Below are 12,461 nucleotides of genomic sequence, written 5' to 3' on the forward strand. Positions count from 1 at the left end.
ATAAAATATATGAAAGTAATTCGGAAATTATATCGCAATATTAAAGGAATGTAGTAAGATTTCGAACATATTTGTTGAAGTTGATGATTTAAAAAACTATTTGCTACATTTATTTTATCTTTGCAAGTTATAAAATTTAATTTCATTATTTTTATCGATAAGCATGTTGTTTGCGAAGTTTAGCGTAATTGCGGAATGCTGTTTTCAACAATTAACATAATATCTTTTCGAAAATAACATTATTTATATATTTTTTGTTATAAAATTGATTTAATGTCGATTTGTCCGAAAGATTTGCCGGGAATTATCTGTACAATAGACTGCTAATTAGATATTTCTTATGGTTCCTGTCAGATATAAATTCTGACCAACCAAAAAGGCATGAAAATCTTCGTCCATTTGAAAAAGTGACTAAAATGCCGAATGATTCATCGAATTCTAGGAAAGGCAAAAGCAATTTTGCCCCCAAAACCGGATATACCCACAAAAATCAACAGATTGACTTCGTTGATGAATACAGTTTTGCCCAAACACAGCTAGATTCTCAAGATTTACTCAAAGTTAATACATTCATTGCATGCTTCAATGCAGGAGAACGCATATCCATGTCTTCTAGGGTCAGCAATTTCAGTATTAGCACTTTTGGCTCATTTTGCGAGATATTAATAACGAAAAAAATTTACGGACCGTTTTTATTGATTCTTCCACCAGAATTAGTAAAAATGTGGTTTGATGCTATATCTCAAAGCAAAATCATTACAACAGTTCTCTATAACGCTCCTCCTGAAAAAAGAAATCAAATTTCGAATGACTTCTACAAAAAGGATGGCTCTTATACATTCCATCTCTTAATAACTACCTCTGACATTTATCGTGAGGATATCAACAAATTTAAATCCATGAATTTTGCGTTTTCATTGATTAACAGGAATGATGACCAACAACAGATAGAAGTCAATTCACATTCGATCATATTTAACCAATTCGAGTCATTCGGGCGATATACAATCGAAACTCATAAAATGATCTCCACAATTAACAGATTGACACTTCCATCTGAAGAAAAAGATAAAATATACTTCGTACAGAAGCAGTTTCAGCTTTTCTTTCCTTCTTACGATACAGAAAATTTATTATTGGAATCTCCAACGATAAAATACGTAAATTGTCCACTTACTCAAACCCAAAGAATGAGTATCAAAAATTTACTCTATCAGCATACAAATGATATCAAAGGAAACAATTTTAAGATTTTACGTCGAGAAATTGAAAGAGTTTGCCATCATCCTTACTTAATCTTTGGTAATGAACTCACATATAAGGAAAATATCATCGAAGCTTCGTCAAAAATCCAAACTCTTAACGAAATAATTGCAAATCATCATTCTCACGTTTTAATCGTCTCAGATTACATTAAAATGCTTGACATTGTCGAAGATTTTCTTTTGACAACAGATCATGCATATACTCGTGATAAATTTTCGAATGGAATTATTTTAATGCACATTCGCGACTTTTCTTTACAAGAAATGATTGAGAAATCAGAAACAATCATTTTTACAGATGTTTTCGTTGACGGAATCAAAGGAAACAAGCATTTGATCAGGCTAACATGCGATGATTTAACAGAATCAAATTGGGAACACATAAAAGATGAACAACTTTGCAAGTTTGCTTCTATCAAAGCTTTTATTAACATTGATTCCAAATCTAGCTTCACAGAGACCTCTCAACCGACAGAATTATCTGATTCGTTCTTATCCTTAGCCGAAATGGACAATTTCTGGGAAATTTTCTTAGAATCAGATTTAAACGACGAGAATACAGCAGAAGAACACCAACCAATCAAAAAATTGTCGATCAGACAGAGAAACCAATTTATTCGCTGCATTTTCAATTTCTATTGGAACAGATGGGAGTATGTCAGGAAATATACAGGATTAAACCTAAGCGATGATGATCTCCGAACTGTGGCTGATATAATAATTCGTAAGATTTATAATTTGTCACAACACCAAGGCAATTACTTCGCAGTTAGTGATATACTACGTAATGAAGCAACCGATGAGAGTTTAATCGACTTTGATGACAAAATTATTCCTTATTTAAGGTCGAACGCCGATAACTTCTTAAACCGACTCCAAATCCTTAGGTTCTTTGAAATAGCTTCTAAAGCTGAGATTACAACAGAGTTCCAAATCCCAGATGACATGAAAGAGGTTTGGTGGACAAAAGATCACAGTATGGCCATGGTCAAATTCGTTGCTAACCACGGATTTTCAGAATTTGATGATATTGATCTGGAAAATACTGATATTTATAATTATATCTCAGAAAATATCACAACAATCAAAGATGTAATAGATTTTGTTGTTCTCAATACAGACCAGGCATCTAAAATATGCGAAACACCATATGTTGTCGAGTATTTCTTCGTTAATGATGAATTTAAATCAAAATGGAACAAAGAAGACATTACGAAAGTCGTTAAGTTCCTATTCAATCATGGAATACCTATTGATAAAGATGGCTCGGAAGATTATAACGCTTTTCATGAAAAATTGAAGATTGAAAACAAATCTGCTGAAGATATTCAAGCGATTGTTAAGAATATGATTGATAATGCAACTGCAAAGAGCAACATCGAAATCTTCCATGACCACACTGAAGATTTCATTGAACATATCACAACAATGAAAGAGTTGCATTTCATCATTAATGGAAGAACTGATGAAGAAATATTGTTTATTCTGCATAGAACAAAGAAATGGTCCCAATTACCCAAGTTATTCAATTCTCAGATTGAAATGAAGTTCTTTAAGTTGCTTTTCCAAGGCGGATTTGATGCTTTACCAGAGATTTCCAGAGATCCAGATATTTTGGCCGCATTTGGTAAGACAAAACCATCAGCTCTCACTAAATTTACAAAAGTCTCTGCAAGAATCCACTTAATTGCAGGATCAATAAGACTCGGAAAGGAAATAACGGAAGATGTTGTCAACCAATATATCAAACGAAGCAGAAAAGGAACAAGTGACGATCAGAATTCAGCTCAAGAGCCAAATAGTTCTCCCAAACCGAAATCAAGATCAAAACCAAAGCCAAAACCAGAAGATAAGCCTCAAGAGCAACAAAAGGAGGAAGAAAAACAAAATCAATCAGATGATCACTCTCCAAAGCCGAATCAACAACAAAAATCATCAGCACCATCAACTCCAAGGCCAATCAAAGGCAAGCTTCTATCAGAAGTCACATTTCCTTTCGAAATTACAGCGACCACAAAAGTATTTTCTCTCGGAACCGTTGTTTACGACCGACCAGCTTATCATACAGAACGATATATTTATCCTGTTGGCTATAAGACATCACGAGTCGGAAAATCAACAACGGAACCGAACAAAACTGTTGTTTACATCAGTGAAGTTCTTGATAACGGCGATGCTCCATTATTCAGAGTTACAACAGAAGACGGCTCTGCTAAATTCGAAGGCGCAACACCGACAGCTCCATGGTCAACCATTCTTAAGACCAGTGCCAAGTTAAACAACATTCAAGGAAGGGCTTTGGCTGTTTCTGGACCCGAAATGTATCTGTTTTCCAATCAACAAGTCTATAATTTAATGATGCAGTTACCTGATATTGACAAATGCGAAGGATTTACACGCGTTGAGATCAAACCAAGGAATTCAGGACGAAGAAAACCGAAGGAAGAGAATCCTTCAGAAGAAAAGAAAGATGAGAAAACAGATGAAAAGAAGAAGAAAGAAGAGAAACCAGAAGATAAAAAGAAGAAAGAAACGAAATCTGAAGAAAAGAAACAATCAAGTGATGATGGAAAGAGAAAGAAACAGAAGAAACAAAAATCTAGTGATTATTATGAAGAGGAAGAGTCAGAGTCTTCAACAGAAAGCGACTCTAGCGACTCAGACTTTGTAAATTAACTAATTTATGATTTTTCTAATATATAAACTCACTATTTTTCACAATATAGTTTTTCTTAATGAATAATCATGGATTTCTAATTAGGTTTATAACAATACTCGTAATAGCAATGTTGGCCATTAATTTTCTATTTCAATAATTTTTCCGTGTAAAGATTTAAATTTAATTCAATTTTTGATATTTTGGCGGGTGTAATAAAAAACTAATGCTGAAATTAACAATTATTCTTAAAATTGATAAATATAATATTAGATACATATGTTATTAATACATATCAAGTTTTAGAATGATCCGGTTCGAATTACCATGTCAAAAATTTTTACGACAAGAGATCAAGATCTTGAACATTGAAGTTATTTGTATTTATGATATAGGTGCTTAAATGTGGGTTAAAAATGCTTCAAATTGATGCGGTAAGAAAAATAATTGAGGCATAGCTGGAATCCGCAGCATTCAATCTTTATATTATTATGTATTAGTTCTGAAAGATGTAGGGAACATGATATCTAACTTTAAGATGAATAAATAATGATGTTTGCAGTTTTTGCCAGATATGGTTATTATAGGATCACATATTTGTTATAGACCGAAAATAGATTTTTTCGGTTTTCTCTTCAAATAATTGAAAGAATGATACTATTATAGGTTTATTATATTATATAGCATATAATCATGCTATAGCCGAAAATTATAAGTTTTGAGAAGATTGAATATAACACAAATAAATTTGAATGTAAGTTAAATTGCTTGTTGTTTTTAATAGCTATCTAATGCGAAATCCAATATTGCAAAATTCAAATTGAATGATTGAAAGAACAGAAAAAGTCATTCTTTTCAATTTCGAATATGTTTCATTGTATTTATAATTATATGGCAAATAAGATATTTAAACTTGATTTTTGAAGGAAAATTCACAAAATTGAATAAATTCAAATAATTTTTATTCAAAAAGAAACTAGTTATTTGAGTTTAATACTAATTATCTATTCAAACTACAAAGTTTGTAATTTAAAATATTTTGTGAGATCAGATTGAATTAATTCAAGGTTCTTTTCAATTAATATTAATGACCATATTACGCATTTTCGAACATTCTAAACCAAATATATAAAAATGGGAGACGAATGTTAAATTTGCTAGACATGGGGGAGTTGTCTCCAAAGTTTTAGCTCTTATCTCTAACAAAAAATTAATTTTTAAAAAAAAGACCGAATACGTTTCACAGCGAGAAAAAAATAAAAGGCAAGATAGAATTTTCTAGACATATAGAAGTTGTTTACCGAGTTTTAGCTCTTATCTCTAACAAAAAATTAATTTTTAAAAAAAAGACCGAATACGTTTCACAGCGAGAAAAAAATAAAAGGCAAGATAGAATTTTCTAGACATAAAGAAGTTGTCTACCAAGTGTCAGCTGTTACTTCTTCTCAATACTGATATAAAATAAAAATCTTTATTATTTATTTAACCTTTATTGTTTCATTAAACTTTATTTATTTTATATTATAGTTTTATTCTTTTAGCTACTTGTAAAATAATCTAATTTTATATCATCATTTTACCGGATTATTCTTCAGTACATCGATTGTGTATCTAAAATAATATCATTATCCTTATTCTGTTTTTTCCAAAATTCTTTTAAATATCATTTTTGGTTAGATTACTTGATACTTTTTACTTTTATTTTTTAATTTCAAAAAAAAATTTGGTGATTGTTCTATTCTGTTACAATGTGCATTATCATATTCTAATGAATTATTCATTACATACATTTAAAAAAACTTGTTAAAAATGAAATTAAAAAATTATGTTTATTATTACGCTGTGAATGTGTCAACAGCGGTCATGCCTGTATCTGTATCCCATATTTGCCACAACCTTTCTGTATCTGCATTTGTGTATTTCGGTTTCAGCTGATACATTTGATTTGGCGTGTAATTTGTTCCAGTTAATGGATTAATTGGGAGATCTTCATGCGGTGTGTTATTATTGTACTCCCAAATAAAGGCAGGAATAGCCTGAATGCTTTGGCAGCGCTCCAATGTCGGCCAGAATCTCTCAATCTTCCCATTTTGGTAGGGAGAATGAGAGTCTGTATGCCGCCATTGGACGCCCCAAAGATCAAGTAGATCTTGAAAGGCGCCCCTATTTTCTGAACCGTTGTCGGTCCAGAAACAATAAGGGGCGCCAAATTCAATGAAGGCGGAAGCCGCAACGTTCGCTGTCGTCGCTGCCAGCATATCTGGTATTTGTATACACGCTAGGACTTTGCGGCTAAAATCGTCGATTATGCCATAAATATACTGGCCACGAACACCCCTAAAATAATGAACATCTGCGTGCCAGATAAGATTGGGTGAAAGCGCCCAATATCTTACTGCTGTTTCTGGCCCGGCATGCTCTAATCGCGTCTTGGTGAAATGATTTTCTTTGAAGTATCTGCGTACTTCTCTATAGGGTTGTTAAAAATATCAAAAATTAGCGTTTTGAAGACACCATGGTGTCTTATAATTTTCCCTTCCTTATTGGCGTGTAGAAATAAATGCGCCAATAGATTGAAGAAGAAGAATTGTTTTTCTCTTAATGAACTTTAATCCTTTTGATATAAGAATATTAAAAACATTAATATAATTTCGATTTCGGAAATTAAATTTCCAAATTTTTTGTCGATTTCGGAAATAACAGGATCCCGCATCCAACACGCAACAACAAAACACAAAACACACTTTTTGGTTCTTTCATCGTTTTAATCGTAATTTATGTAATACATGATTTGGATAAATTTTACAAAAATAGAACCTATATTATATTCTTTTCAAAGATTCTTGCAAATCATCAAAAATAATTGTATTTTAAAAAACAATCAAATTATCCTTTCATTATTTTAAACTTAAATTAGTTTTTATGATTGACTAAAGCAATCATATTTATTCATCATTAAATAAACAAAAAAATAATATTTGAGAGTTATTTCAAAAAAAAAACGCATTGAATTTATTAATTTGTCTCAATTTCAGTATTATAAATTTTTATAATTTCAATATTTTGAAATACACTTTTTAATATTTCAATATTGATGATATTTCAATGTATTAAGTGGTCTCAAATTGAGCTTCTCAAATAAAGTTCGATAATATTAAATAATAAAATTAAATAATATTTAAAATAATAAATAAAAGTGATTGAGGTCATAGCAAAACGGCTGTTTCAGTCATTAATTCTTAAAAATAAAAAGGGTAAAAACTAAATAAAATGGGTAAAATTCAATAGTGTCTGTGCTATCGTTCAATTTGAAGGTGTCTTTTGAAACCGCAAGACACATTGAATTTTTGAATAGTGTATTATGGTTTGACAGACACCAATAAAAAAATAAAATGATATTTATTTTAAATATATAAGATCCTTATATAAAATATAAATATTTTATCGTTTTATTTTCTTGTTTTAGAAATGTTTTTTATTGAAAAATCAATAAAACTAACTCCAAAATAAAATTTTTGATTTAAAGACACTATGATGACACCAGGCAAATCTTCCAAGACACCTATCGTCGGGAATCTAACAACCCTACTTCTCTATAAGATACATCAATTTGTTGTAATTTCAAACGTTTCCATTGTTTTGTTTGACCACAGGGAAAGGCCCAGTGGTCATGTATCACAGCAAGAGCTTTGATTTGGTCGTAGGGATTGACCCTACGACCTTTCTTGCCTTTAGGCAATGGGATATTCTGTAAGCTAAATTGATTTTGTAAAAAAGATTTTGAAACATCTAAATATTTGAAATCATTTGATTGAAGGGTTGGGGCGATGGGAACATGGGTGCAAGCTTCTTCCCATGTCATTTTACCTTCTTCAATCTGATTGGAAATACAAATTAGGTAAATTCAATCGACATACCCTTTGTAAGGATTCATTCTAATGAAGTACGTTAACAATCAAAATATTCTATAAGTGTCTAGTATGGAATTCAAAATAATAAAGAAAATGGTAACGTAAATAAACGTATTATGAAATACCCAGATTTGCTTTACTTTTACCACTCCCCATGTAATTTCTGGGGAAAACGATAATTCATTTTTTTTATGGATGAATAGATCGTTTTCCTAGAAAGGACCTCATATCTCTGGCTAAAAAGAGTGTCAGATCCTAAATAGATTATTGATCTAGTGTACAAATCCAATAAAAAGCCTATTTTTTTGGCTTTTTTGGTGCTCATTTTTTCGAAGATCTACATGAATATGGGGAAACCATCGGATTTTTTTGGTTAACCCACATCTTCATGTAGTCTGGACTATCTTTCCTCGAAGGACCTCTTTACGGGTGTAAAAACTCATAAAGTTCTCAAAAGATTCATTCTCGATCTCCATGCTGAAAGAATTTACAATAAAAAAGAGATCTACGCATCAAACTACAGCCATAAATGAACTGAACCCCTAAAGCTCAGCTCTTAGTTTATCAAAAACGTCGAAATCCTTCTCATTGCAAGTTAGTATACATATCTTGTGTACGGAGGCACTGCGAGCCTCCTTACCCATGATATGTGAATTTAACACTTTACAAAACCGTTAACGTATATTTTACAACACAAACGACAACACTAACTTAACCTTAAATATTTACAAAGCCGCCAACCACTTCACTTCACTACTGTAAAAAATAAACGTTCTCACTTACAAAAGTATTGCAACTCTTCCCATTGCTGTGCTTCACACAATAGTTCATATTCTTCAGTATCGCTGCTGTCGCTCCAATCGTCAGAGTCAAAGTCACTGTCAAAATGAATGTTAGTAAGTTTTGACAAAGCTAATGAAACACGTTTACCGTTTGTATCGTATGCTTGTATAAACTTTCCATTCTTCATTCCTTCATAAACGCTCAAACTAACTTTACCCTTTCTCCCTCGTATCTGATAGAATGTATTTTCACGAGGAACGAAGAACAAATTCTTGAACTCATGACCGTTGTAGTTTGTTATCTCAATAGTTTTCGTCATTTATATAAAAATAAAATAAAAAATAAACTTAAAAATAAACTTAAAAATTAATGATATCACCACCCTCACACGTATGAAAACATAGCACAAAAATAAATTTAGGTGAAGTGGTGAAATCTCACCTCTTTTTTCACCTCTTTTTTCACCCACTTGAATTCATTGCTTTATAACTCTCTTCCTTTCTCCAACTCTTCTAACTTCTTCTTAAGTTCAGCAATGTTGTCCATGAAGTTTAATCTTTCTCAAAATTCCTTCTTTATCTAATGTTGCTTTATCTTTCTAAACTGAACTCTACCATCCTTCATAGTATTGAACGTAAAAACCTTCTGGAACCGCTCCTGATTTAATGTATTCTACCAAAAATTTTTGTTTCATTGCTTCAGTGACTTTGTCGTCATTTTACTCTAAATAAAATGTTCAAATAAATAAATAACATTATTTTTTCAGTAAGGAAACGCAGGAGTTTTACGATTTATTTGAGGAGTAGGTTCTGGTTTAAATGTTGGAGTCGGTTTTGGAGTTGACTTTTGAACAGGAGTTTTGTACTTTCATAGGTTCAGGAGTCATTGAAGGTGTTGTTTGTGAAGGCGTTGGTTTTGACGTTGGTTTTGGCGATGGTGTCGGAGTTTGTTCAAATTCAGCTACTTCAGTATTATTTATAACATTTGCTTTATTTCTTTTCAACATCATAATGCTCCTGCTGTAGCTAGCAAACCTAGTGGGAGACCATATTTTATATAAGGACTTGACCAAATGCTATTTTTGACAGGAGCTGGTGGAACACCTAACTTGGTGAGACTGCTCTTTGCCATTGTGCAGCTCGTAAGAAATATTCAATAGGTGCTCCATAAATCGTTTGGTAAAGTTTGTTTCATAGATGGTGAAGGTTCACGAGAGCTTGATGAAGAACTCATTTATAAGCTTTAAAAATAAACGTTCATCCTTTATTCACTGTCGTCCGTAGCTAAGTTATAGTCATCTAATCTTATTATTGGATTCCATTAGCACGCACCTGAATGCAAAGCAACAATCCCTCATAAATCCAATAAGTGGCTTTGGTACGTTTTCAGTTGCTAGTTCAATAGGTCTTTAACAGACAATTTGTATGTTATTGGAGCAGTAGATGTTTTGACCTTGCTGGAAGCAAAAATCCACTTCTTTTGGAAAACCAATAAGAAATGTGTGTTGTCATAGCTATCCATTTATGTTCCACACTACATCATCCACCATGACCTCATACATCTTCATTAAATCCAATCATATCATTGTTTGTATTGCAGGCGTTCGCAACCATTTCATAAAATACAGTCCATATGATTTTTCAGGTTCTGCAGGCATATTTCCATAAGCTCCCATGGAAAGCTGAAGATATTTAAACTTAGGTTTTCAAATTAACATAATAGTTTGTCTTTCTTTCTAAATAGTGCCCAAATACTTTTAACATTAATAGGCGTATAAGGCTGTAATGTTGCACTTGAACTATTGTATCTTTGAGAATGAACCGTCCATAGGATCCAATCCATAACTTTAACAGGAAAACATAAAGCCTCGTTTGTATAATGTTCTACAAGTTTGTATAAATGTTAGGGTCTAAAGAGAATGACTTTGGATGAATGAAACATTCATTAAAACATCTTTGTTCGAAATAGTTGCTGGTTTACAGTTGTAATAGTAACTGTTCCACTAGCTTCTACTGCCTTCGTTATCATAGTGAATGGTCATTCCATGGAACAAATTTATTTGTCGGTGGATTTGAATCTGAAGCAAATGCAACTTTAAGAGTTGGATTGAAAGCAATGATATCATTTACAGATATAGATGTGCATTGTAAGGCGTCGCTACTGAACTTTACTTTAAGCTGAATGTTTCTGCAAAAGCTGGAATAAATCGAATAGCTTCTAATGGAAGGAATCTTCTAACAGGAATTCTTAACGAAGCTTAAAATCAAATGATTTTCCTGCTGTATTGGACCACTAACAATTTGTCCTGTTCTGCATGTTCCCGAATGACTCCATACATCTTCATGTCGAGTCTTTGAGAAAACATCTACTTTCTTTATTTGTTCGGTAGTTTGTGAGTTTGAAGTTATATATGCTTCTTCTCTTGCGTTGCTTGAGAATATACGATACGACCATTTGCAAGGATTTTATATCCAGCAACTGCATAGAAAGCGTCATCGAAACCAATCCAAAATCCTGGTGGGTTTGTTTTATTGGAACCTGAACAATTTCTTTATCTACAATAAATTGACCTTCCATTTTATACGTAATGAATGTATTGTAAAGGTCCAACATATTTTCACCAGGAGGCGAGAGATTGAATGTTACCCATGTGTTATCTTTAGCAGTTCCAGGTTGTGATGGAATCTTTGCGTCAGAATATTTTCTATTAGTGTCACCAATTTGAACTGCATTGTCTATGATATCGAAATATGAGCGAATCTGATGAATATGCTCTGCTGGAGTAAATTCGTTTAACTGTTCGTTCTGCATGTATTTACTTCAGATAAAAATATCTATTTACTTCATTATTCTCACTCTTCTTCTTGGTATTCGTGGTGGAAGTTGTTTCTTGACATTTTCAATGAACTGTACATTCTCTTTTGTCTCAACTTCTTTCACTGGCGGGTCAGGGTTCTTTGACTCGGTTTGTTTTTCAATGAAATTCACGAACTTTGCAATAAGCTCTTGGTTCGTTATTGAAAGTACATCTGGCTTCTTTTCTTCTTGTTCTTTTGGTGGCTCAGTTTGAACAGAAGGTTTTATATGGGCTTCGTGGACTTCACCCTTGTCATGCACCTTAATGTTGTCGCTCTCTGTATTCGCTAATGGAACCTTTCTTTTTCTTACGTATATTTTACCATCTTTACTCTGACTTACGTAATAGAAAGGATGTTGTATTCCTCTTGCGTCATTTAATATAATAGACTCTCGTTCTGATTTTGACAAGCTCATTTTACATCGGTTAAAGTTTTAATTTAGTTTTTTATCTACAGTCAAATGACTCAGACAAGCCCTACGGACAAGACCCAAGGTGTCATAGATGTTGAAGCATTGAAGAAAGAAATTCGTGAGCAAATTTTATCCGAACTGAAGGAACAAAAACAAGAACAAAAGCCAGAGAGACCAAAGAGAAAACTTAGTGAAAAACAACTAGCTGCATTAGCTGCTGGAAGACAGAAGAACCCACGTTTGCTGGCGAAAAAAGCTAGAGAAGAAGCAAAAGCAAAGGAAGAACAAAAAGCAAAGGAAGCTGAAGCAAAGAAAGAGTAAATGGTTTATTTTTATCCAAACTAAATGTATAGACAAATACCTTTATCTGTTGCGTTCAGTAGTGAAAACCCTGACGTCAAAATAAAGGGGAACAGAGTAACGTTTAAGTTTCCAACAGACTGGATTGTGAACATAAATGAAGAGAAGTACATTGGCATAACATCTATGTATATAACACGTGCTTTCAGAAAGGTTGACTTTATACTTCAAGTCGAGATAGAAAATGACGAACAGTCTTTAAGCGCCCAAAACATT

At 32.6% G+C, this 12,461-nt stretch overlaps 4 protein-coding genes across 4 annotated transcripts, besides 4 other annotated features; 2 read left to right on the top strand and 2 right to left on the bottom strand.

Moving 5' to 3' along the window:
* Positions 1-416: 416 nt before the first annotated feature.
* TVAGG3_1035590 (histone methyltransferase activity (H3-K4 specific)) lies at positions 417-4,108 on the top strand (the record flags this gene model as incomplete). The annotated part of the gene is made up of 1 exon (XM_001580361.1): positions 417-3,941. One exon carries the CDS (start codon positions 417-419, stop codon positions 3,939-3,941), a length of 3,525 nt encoding a protein of 1,174 aa, XP_001580411.1.
* A 413-nt stretch (positions 4,109-4,521) lies between these two features.
* Positions 4,522-5,360: a mobile genetic element.
* Positions 5,361-5,465: 105 nt separating this feature from the next.
* Positions 5,466-5,494: a mobile genetic element.
* Positions 5,495-5,756: 262 nt separating this feature from the next.
* On the bottom strand, positions 5,757-6,179 carry TVAGG3_1035620 (gag-polypeptide of LTR copia-type retrotransposon (UBN2 2) family; the record flags this gene model as incomplete). The annotated part of the gene is made up of 1 exon (XM_051255330.1): positions 5,757-6,179. The coding sequence occupies one exon, from the start codon at positions 6,177-6,179 to the stop codon at positions 5,757-5,759; it is 423 nt and encodes a 140-aa protein (XP_051080904.1).
* Positions 6,180-8,425: 2,246 nt separating this feature from the next.
* Positions 8,426-9,115: a terminal%2Cinverted (terminal inverted repeat of Maverick-1A transposon ID:TVAGG3_1035630).
* Positions 8,426-12,461: part of a mobile genetic element that runs on past the window's edge.
* Positions 11,454-11,888, bottom strand: TVAGG3_1035640 (uncharacterized protein; the record flags this gene model as incomplete). The annotated part of the gene is made up of 1 exon (XM_051255331.1): positions 11,454-11,888. The coding sequence occupies one exon, from the start codon at positions 11,886-11,888 to the stop codon at positions 11,454-11,456; it is 435 nt and encodes a 144-aa protein (XP_051080905.1).
* TVAGG3_1035650 (uncharacterized protein) lies at positions 11,934-12,206 on the top strand (the record flags this gene model as incomplete). Its single annotated transcript, XM_051255332.1, has 1 exon — positions 11,934-12,206. The coding sequence occupies one exon, from the start codon at positions 11,934-11,936 to the stop codon at positions 12,204-12,206; it is 273 nt and encodes a 90-aa protein (XP_051080906.1).

The sequence above is a fragment of the Trichomonas vaginalis genome, chromosome I, assembly GCF_026262505.1.
Source record: "Trichomonas vaginalis G3 chromosome I, whole genome shotgun sequence".
NCBI lineage: Eukaryota > Parabasalia > Trichomonadida > Trichomonadidae > Trichomonas > Trichomonas vaginalis.